Genomic DNA, 15,626 nt, shown 5'->3' with positions numbered 1-15,626 from the left:
GAACCCTCCCATGCTGCCACTCATCTGAAGCCCTTCCTTGCTGCCTCTAGCCTCGAACCCTTCCATGCTGCCACTCACCTCGAACTCTTCCATGCTGCCACTCACCTCGAACCCTTCCATGCTGCTGCTCATGCTCTTGTTTTTGTGTTTTGCTTCAGGGTGGAGGGGACTGTCCTGAGATGAGTGTTGGGGCCATCAAGCTGGCTGTGGAGGTCTCCCGCCCCGGATCTTTCATCTACGTCTTCACGGACGCGCGCGCCAAGGATTACCGAAGGAAGCAGGAGGTGCTTCAGCTGCTGCAGCACAAGCAGTCTCAGGTGAGACCCAGAACCAGGTCACTGAGGCAATGGGGCCCCCTAGGGAGCGGGAAGCAGTACTGCAGGTCAACCATTCTCAGCTGAGAGCCCATTGGACAGTAATCCCTGGGGATGGGTCCTGTGGGGAACCATGAGTGGCTACCACACCTCAAGCGGCATCAGGTGAGAGCCCCGGCCCAGGTGGAGGCCTGACTTTGGACAGTCACAGGTTTGCAGCGTGAATCTTTCTGGATTCACTATGCTGTGCTTATTCCGCCATCTCGTGGTTGGGTCCGGAATTGTCGTATTTCCCCTTTTTTCCTGCCCAGGTAGGGTGGGCGTTGACGTACCACCATTTGGACAGTCACAGTTTAGCTCCACGAACAATCTTCACCAGCGCTCCCTACATCTCTGTAGAGCGGATTGGCTGCGGTGATGATGCCCTTTGTCTGTTTGACTCCTTAAATCCATCTCTTTTTATTTATTTATTTGAGTTTTATATAGCGATGGCTGGACCCGGAGGTATCAGAGCGCTTTACATAAGGATCCACAAAATGACATCAGTTACAAGTTAGCTGCTTGTGCGTTTGTGTCTCATTTGTCCACTGTTCTGATTTGTTCCCATAATCCTCCTCTCTCCTGTAGGTTGTCTTTGTGTTAACGGGGGACTGCGGGGACAGGAGCCACCCTGGATACCGAGTGTATGAGGAGATCGCCGCCACCAGCTCGGGGCAAATCTTCCATCTGGACAAGCAGCAAGTAAATGAGGTAAGTTCAAACTGTGGGGCTGGAGGAGGCAACGCTGAGCTGAGGTGGCCAACTTTGGGGCTGGAGAAGGCAAAGCTGGGCCGAGGTGGCCAACTGTGGGGCTGGAGAAGGCAAAGCTAAGCTGAGGTGGCCAACTGTGGGGTTTGGGAGGCAAAGCTAAGCTGAGGTGGCCAACTGTGGGGCTGGAGAAGGCAAAGCTGAGCTGAGGTGGTCAACTGTGGGGCTGGAGAAGGCAAAGCTGAGCTGAGGTGGCCATCTGTGGGGCTGGAGGAGGCAAAGCTAAGCTGAGGTGGTCAACTGTGGGGCTGGAGGAGGCAAAGCTGAGCTGAGGCGGACAACTGTGGGGCTGGAGGAGGCAAAGCTAAGCTGAGGTGGCCAACTGTGGGGCTGGAGGAGGCAGCTGGGAACAAGGAAGGGGGGCAAATGGGTGGTGGGTGGGTGCATGCGTGCAAGGTGAGTGGAAACTGTAAATAAAAATAAATAGCCACGTACCTTGCTTGCTGCACGACGTCCTCGATCTGTCACCTCCATCCTCCTTGGGCTCCAGCAAATTCCTCTAACCAATTTTAGCTCTGCTCTCATGCTAGTAACCAGCATGAGAGAAGCGTCAGGATTGGAGGGAGTGGCCTCTCTCAGCACTTGGTGCTTTCTCTTACCCATCTCTCCAAGAGGGTTGGGTTAGAGCTGTTAAAAAAATGCTCATATCTAGCTGGCCATCGCAAGACAGCTGGCCAAAGAGACATGCGCACTTTAAACCTAAGTGCACATCCAGCCCACCACTCCTCACTGCTGAAGCAATGGCCTTCCCCTGTCATAACCCTCGATTCGGGACGGGTTCGTGAAAAATAAATTAGTAATAAATTCTCTTTATTATAGTTTTATTTTCATCTCTGGGGCTTTTCCGAGGGGCATTTTTGTCAGTGGGGGGACACTCCTCCCCTCTAATGGAAGAGCCGCTCCTCGACACATCATGCTCCTTGTGGTCCTTTGCTGCTTCTGTCGCCTAACGGCCGTCGCAAGCACTACCTCCGTAGTGCTACGTACGTCCTTTGGCTAACGAGGCCCCGCCCTCTCAATGGAACGCCCCGCGGCGGAATTGTCGCTGCGGTTAAGGCGTTAAACATACACTGTCTACATTCTGGTACTTGTAGCCCTGCTTTTTTATGGTCTTGACACAGACAGCTTCAGCCATCCATCCCAGACAGCACTGCATACAATAATACACAGAGTGGGCTTTGGGACCGCCCCCGGCTCATCATTGGATGATGTCCTTGTCAATCTCAGGTCCCTGCTCTTTGTCGTATGGCTTTCCTCCCTATTCCTGTGTTTGTCCCTCCCAAGAAGTATTTCTCCTTTACCATTGTTTTTGATTGGCGAGCTTTGATCTGCTAGTAACATTATTAAAGTATTTGTCCTTATATTTTTTTATCAACAATAATAAGTCCCTCTTGTGAAACATACCCATATTATCACACCAATTGACTCACCTCTTTATAGGGCAGAACTCATACATAAATCTTACATACCACTCTCCATACACTGAAACCTGCTTGATGCAAAAATGTATTTTCTTTACTCCAATAATTCAATCCTCAAATATACATTTTCACAATGCAATAATATGTCACAAATAATCTAAAATGTGATAACAAATGAATGCTTTAAAACATAATACCAAATAGACAAATCGTCATATCATACACAGGCTGACAGGAGAGGGGAAACCCTGTGCCAAACCCGTTTTCCAGGGGATGTAGCCTCCTTGGTAGCCACACCCCTGGGCTCGGCTGGGAGCTCCACACACCAGGAGAGGACCCTGCAATATTGGAAGTGGGCAGAATGGTGCATCCTGGGATGCCAAGATGCTACACTTTGCAGAAAAGAGTCATCAGGTTAGAGAAAACCTGGTAGCCCATTGGCTACCAACGGCATCCTAGCCTGAGAGAATTTTCCGAGCAAGTAGGGCATCCCTGACACCCTGAACTCAGATCTCGACTGGACTGGAAGAAGGACTGAGATGGACTGTCCTGCTGCACCATGGAACCAGCAAACAGAGGCTGCACCATCGTCGAATGCACCTGCTGCAACTGGTGGCTAGCAAAGGAAAGAAAGTGTGCCGGCTGTATCCTGCTCAAAGAGACAGCATCTCCTGGGCCCAGACAAAGCCAAGAGACTCCCGGGGCCAGCTGACTGGCCTCCTGTTCACAGCACAGGAACACAACCCCTGAAGAAGCCTGGTGAGGCGAGTTGGTAACCCAAAGACCTCAACCCACTAGCAACTGTCACTGTACAGCACCAGGTACCAGGACCTGATGTACAAAGTTGCACCTTAGTTCGCTGAACCCAGAAGTGCTGTTGGGGTGCAGCTAGACCCTCCAGAGGACAGGTTATTGACCCAAGAAGGATTGGCCTGTGACCGTGATATTGGGCGACCGGTAGTCCAGTGGCGATTGGACATCTGCCAACACCGAGAGGACTTCAAGGGACGTCAGCCCTATGCCCACGGCTGCCTCACCCACATTGTCCACCGAGGAGTAGTTGCAGGAAAACCCCAGTCGACCGCATCGCATCCACAGCATCCTTGACCATCGTCAGCATCCTTCATCCCTCGCATCAGGACCACTTCCATAGGAAAGCCCCGCAGAGGATAAAAGCGCCAGGAACAATGGGCCCGATTCACAGAACTAACTTAAGACAAAATCCTAAACTTACTACCATTTTGGTATTCACAGAAGGCACTTACTCATTCCGGTATTCCTAACTTTAGGACTCCTAAATGCCCTCTGTGAATACCGAAAGTCTTACAGTTAGGATTTTTCTCAGTTTAGGAGTAGTAAAGTTAGGACTCCTAACTTCTGTGAATACCAAAATGGTAGTAAGTTTAGGATTTTGTCTTAAGTTAGTTCTGTGAATCGGGCCCTGACTGAAGACTGCTTCACCTGCTGCGGTAACGGCTCTGAGGACCTTGCTGGCCCCCCTGGCTTGCTCCTTACTGGAGTTGGTTGCCTAAAATAAAGCTAAAGGACTGCAATACAACAAGCCCAACTTGTTGCTGAAAAAGTGAACATGTCAAAGTCTTTGAATTTTCCAATTTGTATTCCCGGTTGAGTGAAATGGTTTGATTTACTAAACCTTGAACATTCAATACCTGGGGAACCTTCCGGTCCGGTGGATGTTTTTCATTGTGGTGTCTAAAATGGGAAACATTGTTTACAACGCGGGGATTACATCACGATGCCATTACATTTCGGTTTTTACAACGCAAGTCGTTACAACGACTTGCGCTGGAGGGCGCTCTAGGACAAGTAATGGTATAATTTACAACCCAACACCTTCCCTACTGTATGTAGACTGGAGTTGGAATAGTAAATTATACTACTTCTAAGTCCAGCGCCCTCCAACGCAAGTCGTTGTAAGGACCTTCGTTGTAAAAACCGCGATGTAATGTACCGCGGTTTAAATGTATGCGTTGTAACGTCATACATCCAAAATGTATAAAAATACAGTCTACTATTATAATTTGGTGTTGGATTTCTTATCGATTTCTTCGTCAAGTGCTTTGTGGGGCTTCAATGCGTTACACTTGCTCTCCTTGTAAGCCTTGCTGTTCAGATCCACAGCTACCCAGGGTTGAGCTGAAGCTATGACAAACGAGGCCTGCTGGTCTTAAAGGGGTTGTTAAGTTTAATACATAGTGAGGTCTCACAACCGTAACCTGTCATACACCCCATTTCCTCACGCTGAGGTACAGAATGACATAGCCTCTGAAGGCAGGAAATAGTTAGAGATCTCCTGAGGATAAAGAAAGCCATGAGCCCTCGGTAGACAGGAAAGAGACTGAAAACCTTGGAGTGCCGATAGAGGAGAGAGAGCGCTCCGAAGACAGAAAACAGGCTGAGACCCCAAAATACTGACACGAAGGAGACAGACCCTGGGATCTGAAACAAAATACTCACAAAAGGCATTTAGGAGTAGTAAAGTTAGGAATCCTAATTTTACGACTCCTAAGTGCCTTTTGTGAATACCGAAAGTCGTAAAGTTAGGATTTTGTCTCAGATTACTTTTGTGAATCCGGCCCCCTGGGAATGACTATGGTCACATACAACACAACGGCCGGGACTCCTTACCCTCGGATCACCTATTTTAAATGTATTTCCACTGCATGCAGACTTCTTCCTCTCTGCTACAAGAGCTTTGAAGGCAGAGTTGTCAAATCGGGGGATGGTGGCGGGACTCCATGTTTTCAGTCCTCACCTTTTACAAGTCCTTTTATCAAGTGACAGACAGCCCGATGTACAAAGCCTGAGTCTCAAATAGAGGAGGACGCACAGGCAGATTAATAGGGCTGGCTGAGCTTGAGTCGAGTCATAAGTGTGGCTTGGCTCTAAGAGCACATTCACGATCCTCTCTTTCCTCGCCGGCAGAACTCAACGAGTCAGACTCCCTCCATTTCTCTCAGAACCCGCTCCAACCACCTGTGGAGTCCAACAGGGATCCTCCATTAGCCCGACCCTGTTCAACATCTAGATGACCCCGATCGCATCCATCGTCAGAGCACACGGACTCAACATCACATCGTACGCAGATGACACCCAACTTATCCTCTCCAACGAACCCAACATCATCAGATTTAACTTTCAAGACGGAATGGAAGCCGTCGCCAAAATAATGAAGAACTACTGCCTTCAACTCAACACGGACAAAACCGAGGTACTCATCATGTGCCCACATCCCGATGACTGAAACAACACCTAGTGGCCCTCCCTTACGGACCACGCATGCAACCTCAGAATTACCAAGGACTCCGAACTCAAAATGGACCGCCAGATCAACGCCATCACCTCCTCCTGCTACCACACCCTCCGCCTAATCCGAAAGACCTTCAAGTGGATCCCCCCAGAACACAGGAAACCCGTCACCCACGCCCTCATCAGTAGCAGACTCGACTACGGCAACGCACTCTACGCCGGGATCAACAAGAACCTCACCCTCAAACTCGAGAATGTCCAGAACACCGCCGACAGACTAGTCCTCAACCTACCACGCCACGTCAGCCAACACCTACGGACCCTACACTGGCATTCCGTCAAGAAGACAATCACCTTCAAGCTTCTCCCCCATGCACACAAGGCCCTCCACAACACCGGATCCACCAATCTAAACCACTACCTCACGTTCCACGCTACCCAACGATCTCTCCGCGCGGTCCAGCTCTCCCTCGCGACGGCATCTCGGATCAAGAAAACCAGATCAGGAGGGCGCTCCTTCTCCCTACTCGCGACCAAGGCTTGGAACTCCCTCCCTCTCCACCTCCGACAAACCACATCGCTCCCTAAGTTCCTATAGGACCCCAAGACCTGGCTCTTAGATGGAACTCAGTGATTGTCCAGTGTGCTGCGCCCCCCCATAGCGCCTCGAGACCCGTTCCCTTGTGAGTCTCTGCGCTTCACAAGCCCATGATTGATTGATAAAATGGTAAATGGCAGTCACCCCGCACATTTCCATTAAACCCTTTAGGTGAATGGTTTCTCAGTAAGGATTCCAAGAATTTGTTTTTCGATTAAATTACATACAACTGTACGTATGTGTATCGTGCAAGAAACTTAACGTACAGATAAGATACAATCTCTTCACAATTCAAAAAGTGTTTTTTTTCCGCATGTGGAAGCGTTTCACATTTGTACATCAGATCATATCACTGCACTGAGAGATGTGAAAAGGGACAGTTTCAGAAACATTCATGCCCCCCCCCAACCCCCCACCACATCCTTCCCCCCACGATAATGCCATCAGTGAACTAAAAGTCAAGCCAGAAGCCATGTAAACTGTAAACATGGCCTCGATTCTTTGGATAAATAGAGCAACTCTACAGCATTTATTTATTTATTTATTTATTCTGCAGTTTCATATAGCGCTGGCCAGACCCAGGGTATCGGAGCGCTTTACAACAGGGATACAGTCTGTTAAAGCAAACACTAGAGGGGCTTGTACAAGTATTTAAAAGTGCCCCCACAGATGATATTAAGGAAAAAGGAGACTCTGAAATAAAATGTGTGCCCAGGATCACACAATTTGGACAAGGGGAAGCCGGTATTGATTCCAGGTTATCTGGTTTCAGGTTTTGAAATCCAGCCTCCAAATGTATATCTGTCTCTCTTTGCATCAAAGGTCGCTGTTTTCTTTTTATTTCTTGCGCGCGGACACAGACCGAGCTAAGAATGCCTTTACTTGGGTCTTGTCACACCTCAAGTCCCCCCCACCCCGTCCCCAAGCCACGCCCCCGCTTGCATGCAGACGGTCCCTGGACTGGGGGCAGCGCAGCCCCCAGGGAGGGGGCATCGGAGGCTGGGGCGGAAGAGGCCCCCTTCCGGAGGAGCCCCGCTCCATTTCACGTCCTAATGACTCCCCCCCCCCTCGGGGGGCTGAAGCAGCCCCCTGACTTTGAACCCGGGGAGGGCAGCGGCGCATCTGATCCCAATTACCACCAGCTTCCTTTCCCCTTCCTGACATCAGCTAAATATCTGCATGTTGACTCCACGGAACAAGTGTTTACTCTGTGGTCGTGTCGGGTGCTAACCCCCCACCCCGTCCCCCCCCCCCCCCACGTCTTATCCTGTCTTACCCTGCCTTCTCCCAGGCTAACTCACCGTCCATCATCCCTTCGCCTACCCCCGCCCCCGCGCCAGCAGATGAGGTGTGCGCCTCTTCACCAGGGGCGCCCTGTGCCACTGCACACACCCGCCCCTCTGCCCACGTCTCATCCACGTGTCCCCATGACAGTCTCCTCTCCGTTACCTCTCTGCACATGTATCCATGCCAGTCTCTCCTCCATGCCCTCTCTATACATGTACCCATGCCAGTCTCTTCTCCGTTACCTCTCTGCACATGTATCCATGCCAGTCTCTCCTCCATGCCCTCTCTATACATGTATCCATGCCAGTCTCTTCTCCGTTACCTCTCTGCACATGTATCCATGCCAGTCTCTCCTCCATGCCCTCTCTATACATGTACCCATGCCAGTCTCTTCTCCGTTACCTCTCTGCACATGTACCCATGCCAGTCTCTCCTCCATGCCCTCTCTATACATGTATCCATGCCAGTCTCTCCTCCATGCCCTCTCTATACATGTATCCATGCCAGTCTCTTCTCCGTTACCTCTCTGCACATGTATCCATGCCAGTCTCTCCTCCATGCCCTCTCTATACATGTACCCATGCCAGTCTCTTCTCCGTTACCTCTCTGCACATGTATCCATGCCAGTCTCTCCTCCATGCCCTCTCTATACATGTATCCATGCCAGTCTCTCCTCCATGCCCTCTCTATACATGTACCCATGCCAGTCTCTCCTCCATGCCCTCTCTATACATGTACCCATGCCAGTCTCTTCTCGATGCCCTCTCTATACATGTACCCATGCCAGTCTCTTCTCGATGCCCTCTCTGTACATGTACCCATGCCAGTCTCTTCTCCGTTACCTCTCTGCACATGTATCCATGCCAGTCTCTCCTCCATGCCCTCTCTATACATGTACCCATGCCAGTCTCTTCTCCGTTACCTCTCTGCACATGTATCCATGCCAGTCTCTCCTCCATGCCCTCTCTATACATGTATCCATGCCAGTCTCTCCTCCATGCCCTCTCTATACATGTACCCATGCCAGTCTCTCCTCCATGCCCTCTCTATACATGTACCCATGCCAGTCTCTTCTCGATGCCCTCTCTATACATGTACCCATGCCAGTCTCTTCTCGATGCCCTCTCTGTACATGTACCCATGCCAGTCTCCCCTCCATGCCCTCTCTGTACATGTACCCATGCCAGTCTCCCCTCCATGCCCTCTCTGTACATGTACCCTTGCCAGTCTCTCCTCCCAGCCCTCTCTGTACATGTACCCTTGCCAGTCTCTCCTCCCAGCCCTCTCTGTACATGCACCCATGCCAGTCTCCTCTCCGTGCCCTCTCTACATGGACCCATGCCAGTGCCCTCCTTGTATGTGTACCCATGCCAGTCTCCTTTCCATGCCCTTTCTTTGTGTACCCATGCCAATCTCTTCCCCATCCCTCTCTACATATACCCGTCCCAGTCTATCCTCGATGCCCTCTCTGTATCTGTATCCATGCCAGTCTTTTCTCCATGCCCTCATGTTCCCATGCTAGTCACTTCTCCATGCCCTCTATACATGTACCCATTGCAGTCTCTTCTCAAAGCCCTCTCTACCTGTACCATTGCCAGTCTCTTCTCCATGCTTTCTCGGTACATGTACCCATGCCAGTTGTAGGAGGCTGGCTCAGTATATGGTCTACACCTATTGGTGATTCACCCTGCAATGAGTCCAGGCAACCCTTAGTGATAGTCTAAGAGGTCCCAGATCTGCAACGCTCTCAAGGGGTAGCTGTGTGGAGCAGCTAAGGCTTATCCGGGAGGGTGTAAAGCTAGTGCATACACCACACAAGTCAGTTAGTGACGCTTACACAAGAAAGAACCACACCAGTGTTAGCAGTGTTAGAAAAATACAGTAGTATTTATAATACACCAACACTAAAACTACTTTAGCATATCGCCTACCAGGAGATTTGCATACATGACTGATCAGGGTTCTCATGTCCACGCCTCCGCTCCATTGACTGATCAGGCTTCTCATGTCCGCGCCTCCGCTCCGTTGACTGATCAGGGTTCTCATGTCCGCGCCTCCGCTCCATTGACTGATCAGGGTTCTCATGTCCGCGCCTCCGCTCCGTTGACTGATCAGGGTTCTCATGTCCGCGCCTCCGCTCCGTTGACCGATCAGGGTTCTCATGTCCGCGCCTCCGCTCCGTTGACTGATCAGGGTTCTCATGTCCGCGCCTCCTCTCCATTGACTGATCAGGCTTCTCGTGTCCGCGCCTCCACTCCGTTGACTTATCAGGGGTCTCATGTCCGCGCCTCCGCTCCGTTGACTGATCAGGGTTCTCAGGTCCTCGCCTCCGCTCCGTTGACTGATCAGGCTTCTCATGTCCGTGCCTCCGCTCCGTTGCCTGATCAGGGTTCTCATGTCCGCGCCTCCGCTCCGTTGACTGATCAGGGTTCTCATGTCTGCGCCTCCGCTCCGTTGACTGATCAGGCTTCTCATGTCCGCGCCTCTGCTACGTTGACTGATCAGGGTTCTCATGTCCGCGCCTCCGCTGCGTTGACTGATCAGGGTTCTAATGTCCGCGCCTCCGCTCCGTTGACTGATCAGGGTTCTCATGTCCGCGCCTCCGCTCCGTTGACTGATCGAGGTTCTCATGTCCGCGCCTCCGCTCCGTTGACTGATAAGGGTTCTCATGTCCGCACCTCCGCTCCGTTGACTGATCAGGGTTCTCATGTCCGCGCCTCCGCTCCGTTGACTGATAAGGGTTCTCATGTCCGCACCTCCGCTCCGTTGACTGATCAGGGTTCTCATGTCCGCGCCTTCGCTCCGTTGACTGATCAGGGTTCTCATGTCCGCGCCTCCGCTCCGTTGACTGATCAGGGTTCTCATGTCCGCGCCTCAGCTCTGTTGACTGATCAGGGTTCTCATGTCCGCGCCTCCGCTCCGTTGACTGATAAGGGTTCTCATGTCCGCACCTCCGCTCCGTTGACTGATCAGGGTTCTCATGTCCGCGCGTCCGCTCCGTTGACTGATCAGGGTTCTCATGTCCGCGCCTCCGCTCCGTTGACTGATCAGGGTTCTCATGTCCGCGCCTCCGCTCCGTTGACTGATCAGGGTTCTCATGTCCGCGCCTCCTCTCCATTGACTGATCAGGCTTCTCGTGTCCGCGCCTCCACTCCGTTGACTTATCAGGGGTCTCATGTCCGCGCCTCCGCTCCGTTGACTGATCAGGGTTCTCAGGTCCGCGCCTCCGCTCCGTTGACTGATCAGGCTTCTCATGTCCGTGCCTCCGCTCCGTTGCCTGATCAGGGTTCTCATGTCCGCGCCTCCGCTCCGTTGACTGATCAGGGTTCTCATGTCCGCGCCTCCGCTCCGTTGACTGATCAGGCTTCTCATGTCCGCGCCTCTGCTACGTTGACTGATCAGGGTTCTCATGTCCGCGCCTCCGCTCCGTTGACTGATCAGGGTTCTCATGTCCGTGCCTCCGCTCCGTTGACTGATCAGGGTTCTCATGTCCGCGCCTCCGCTCCGTTGACTGATCAGGGTTCTCAGGTCCGCGCCTCCGCTCCGTTGACTGATCAGGGTTCTCATGCCCGCGCCTCCGCTCCATTGACTGATCAGGGTTCTCATGTCCACGCCTCTGCTCCGTTGACTGATCAGGGTTCTCATGTCCGCGCCTCCGCTCCATTGACTGATCAGGGTTCTCATGTCCGCGCCTCCGCTCCATTGACTGATCAGGGTTCTCATGTCCGCGCCTCTGCTCCGTTGCCTGATCAGGGTTCTCATGTCCGTGCCTCCGCTCCGTTGACTGATCAGGGTTCTCATGTCCGCACCTCCGCTCCGTTGACTGATCAGGGTTCTCATGTCCGCGCCTTCGCTCCGTTGACTGATCAGGGTTCTCATGTCCGCGCCTCCGTTCCGTTGACTGATCAGGGTTCTCATGTCCGCGCCTCAGCTCTGTTGACTGATCAGGGTTCTCATGTCCGCGCCTCCGCTCCGTTGACTGATAAGGGTTCTCATGTCCGCACCTCCGCTCCGTTGACTGATCAGGGTTCTCATGTCCGCGCGTCCGCTCCGTTGACTGATCAGGGTTCTCATGTCCGCGCCTCCGCTCCGTTGACTGATCAGGGTTCTCATGTCCGCGCCTCCGCTCCGTTGACAGATCAGGGTTCTCATGTCCGCGCCTCCTCTCCATTGACTGATCAGGCTTCTCGTGTCCGCGCCTCCACTCCGTTGACTTATCAGGGGTCTCATGTCCGCGCCTCCGCTCCGTTGACTGATCAGGGTTCTCAGGTCCGCGCCTCCGCTCCGTTGACTGATCAGGCTTCTCATGTCCGTGCCTCCGCTCCGTTGCCTGATCAGGGTTCTCATGTCCGCGCCTCCGCTCCGTTGACTGATCAGGGTTCTCATGTCCGCGCCTCCGCTCCGTTGACTGATCAGGCTTCTCATGTCCGCGCCTCTGCTACGTTGACTGATCAGGGTTCTCATGTCCGCGCCTCCGCTCCGTTGACTGATCAGGGTTCTCATGTCCGCGCCTCCGCTCCGTTGACTGATCAGGGTTCTCATGTCCGCGCCTCCGCTCCGTTGACTGATCAGGGTTCTCAGGTCCGCGCCTCCGCTCCGTTGACTGATCAGGGTTCTCATGTCCGCGCCTCCGCTCCATTGACTGATCAGGGTTCTCATGTCCACGCCTCTGCTCCGTTGACTGATCAGGGTTCTCATGTCCGCGCCTCCGCTCCATTGACTGATCAGGGTTCTCATGTCCGCGCCTCCGCTCCATTGACTGATCAGGGTTCTCATGTCCGCGCCTCTGCTCCGTTGCCTGATCAGGGTTCTCATGTCCGTGCCTCCGCTCCGTTGACTGATCAGGGTTCTCATGTCCGCGCCTCCGCTCCGTTGACTGATCAGGGTTCTCATGTCCGCGCCTCCTCTCCATTGACTGATCAGGCTTCTCATGCCCACGCCTCCGCTCCGTTGACTGATCAGGGTTCTCATGTCCGCGCCTCCGCTCCGTTGACTGATCAGGGTTCTCATGTCCGCGCCTCCGCTCCGTTGACTGATCAGGGTTCTCATGTCCGCGCCTCCGCTCCGTTGACTGATCAGGGTTCTCAGGTCCGCGCCTCCGCTCCGTTGACTGATCAGGGTTCTCATGTCCGCGCCTCCGCTCCGTTGACTGATCAGGGTTCTCATGTCCGCGCCTCCGCTCCATTGACTGATCAGGGTTCTCATGTCCGCGCCTGTGCTCCGTTGCCTGATCAGGGTTCTCATGTCCGCGCCTCCGCTCCGTTGACTGATCAGGGTTCTCATGTCCGCGCCTCCACTCCGTTGACTGATCAGGGTTCTCATGTCCGCGCCTCCGCTCCGTTGACTGATCAGGGTTCTCATGTCCGCGCCTCCGCTCCGTTGACTGATAAGGGTTCTCATGTCCGCACCTCCGCTCCGTTGACTGATCAGGGTTCTCATGTCCGCGTCTTCGCTCCGTTGACTGATCAGGGTTCTCATGTCCGCGCCTCCGCTCCGTTGACTGATCAGGGTTCTCATGTCCGCGCCTCAGCTCTGTTGACTGATCAGGGTTCTCATGTCCGCGCCTCCGCTCCGTTGACTGATAAGGGTTCTCATGTCCGCACCTCCGCTCCGTTGACTGATCAGGGTTCTCAGGTCCGCGCCTCCGCTCCGTTGACTGATCAGGCTTCTCATGTCCGCGCCTCCGCTCCATTGACTGATCAGGGTTCTCATGTCCGCGCCTCTGCTCCGTTGCCTGATCAGGGTTCTCATGTCCGCGCCTCCGCTCCGTTGACTGATCAGGGTTCTCATGTCCGCGCCTCCACTCCGTTGACTGATCAGGCTTCTCGTGTCCGCGCCTCCACTCCGTTGACTGATCAGGGTTCTCATGTCCGCGCCTCCGCTCCGTTGACTGATCAGGCTTCTCGTGTCCGCGCCTCCACTCCGTTGACTGATCAGGGTTCTCGTGTCCGCGCCTCCACTCCGTTGACTGATCAGGGTTCTCATGTCCGCGCCTCCGCTCCGTTGACTGATCAGGGTTCTCATGTCCGCGCCTCCGCTCCGTTGACTGATCAGGGTTCTCATGTCCGCGCCTCCGCTCCATTGACTGATCAGCTTCTCATGTCCGAACCTCCGCTCCGTAGACCACCTGAGGGTAAAAGACCCATGGTAGACCAACAACTCTGAAGGTCCCCAAGAACTTAGTGAAGGGGTAGCACTGGCCAGACAGCTACTCAGATTCTAACCCTCACCCCCTGCAAGAGGAGGACTCGGCTGCTTACCTTCCTTCGCCTCGACAGCCGCGGACCCGGAAGCAGTCACTTGTAGATCATGGACGAGTACAATACAGGTCTGTCTATAAAACTAGGAGGGGTATCCGATAATGGTGATGATGATGATGACAAAGATGATGATTGTGATGAAGATGATGGTTGTGAAGATGATCATTAAGATGATGATGATGAAGAAGATGATGATAAAGATGAAGATAATAACAATGATTCAGAATCTCTAACATGCACAGATTCCCCGGGTCTGGGTGTCCTGGCTACAGTGTGTCTTTAATGTCCACATCCCCCCCACTTTCATCCTCGTCTATAGGTGTGGGGTAAGGTTCCTCCCTCCGCAGATGACACAGCTGATCCTTCTGCCTGAAGGAGGACATATCCTCCCTGCAGCTGCAGTTTACCACTCGACTGTCTGAATCTCCTGTTGCGTGAACATGTGACACGGGAACTATTCATACCCTGTCAACAAATAACAAAATAAAGTCTTACTGTGAGGACATACCAATGAAATTACAAAGAATTATGGGGCATATTATCAACAACTAGCGATATTTATCGCTAAATAAGCTCAGCGAATTTTTTTTTATCACCGGGCAACGCCGGATTTTATCGCAGAGATAACGTGCTATTAGCAACGTTTATCTCCAAAGCGATAACATATCTGGCGATAGCGGCGAAATGCGTGAATATCGCTGGAAATCCAGCGATATTCAGGCATTATCGCTAATCGGGACTTAACCTGAATATTCACCTCCCATTGGATATACAAGCTAAGAACTGGTCTGAGCAGGCGTTAGGATTTGGCGATATTCCCTCTTAGCGTGAATATTTTAATCGCTATGCCTGCGTTGATAATAGGCGTTAGCGACGTTAGCGACTGCTTTCAGTCGCTACCAGGTTGGGTACGCCCACTTTGCATGTCATTAGCGATAAATATCGCTGACATGCAAAGCGGGCCCCAAACCGCTCGCTATCACCTAAAAGCTGTCGCTAACTGATGTTAGCGACAGCTTTCTAATAGGGCGATGAAATTATCACTGCTTTGCGGCCGAAAACGGCCGCAAAAGCAGCGATAATTTCATTTCACCTGCCTTAGTAATATGCCCCTTTGTGTCTTGTGTAAGATATGTAAATGGTTGGGAGGCACAAACGCAGAAATAAGGTAAAGCATGTGGCTTACTAAGCAGCGGAGACTAGTAGGCATGGCCACAGCATGCCCGGTCCTGTGCCCGGATGGGCGTAGATGGCCCTGCCTTTGGTGCACCACCTGTGCGCGTCCACCGGCATTAACAAGCTGAAACCCTTTGATAAAGATGACTGTGGGGAGGGTTACTGGAAAGACTATCATGTTCTGGTCACCTCACAGGGAGTAGGAGGCTAGGAAATTGTCTTTGACACGAGCAAGAGGTAAGATCAAGAAAAGGAGCCCGAGTCCTAAATAAAACATGTTTATTTTTACCTAACTCCATGGTACGCATTCTATAAACCTTGGAAGGATAAAAGGTAAGTGGACCCCTCCATCCTGGAATTCAAACCTTTGACCATGAGATCCAGTGGATGCATCAGTCCTCTGGGACACCCGCCTTGGCTTCTTCCTTTTACTGTTTGTGCTGCACTGGGGTCTCCACTCAGTGCCTTTATCTTCCTTTAAGTCTTTCTTCAC

General features: G+C 52.5%; 1 protein-coding gene across 1 annotated transcript in view; it reads left to right on the top strand.

Moving 5' to 3' along the window:
- The window catches only part of HMCN2 (hemicentin 2), a 761,275-nt gene that overhangs the window by 65,368 nt on the left and 680,281 nt on the right, over nt 1-15,626 (top strand). Inside the window, exons 3-4 of the mRNA XM_078646218.1 lie at nt 159-317; nt 942-1,064. Coding sequence (XP_078502344.1) covers nt 159-317; nt 942-1,064 — 282 coding nt within the window. The remainder of the gene's footprint in view (nt 1-158; nt 318-941; nt 1,065-15,626) is intronic.

Source organism: Lissotriton helveticus, chromosome 5_1 (assembly GCF_964261635.1).
Source record: "Lissotriton helveticus chromosome 5_1, aLisHel1.1, whole genome shotgun sequence".
NCBI classification, from domain to species: domain Eukaryota; kingdom Metazoa; phylum Chordata; class Amphibia; order Caudata; family Salamandridae; genus Lissotriton; species Lissotriton helveticus.
Note: the sequence above shows the minus strand (reverse complement) of the source record. Positions and strands in the feature narration are given on the sequence as shown.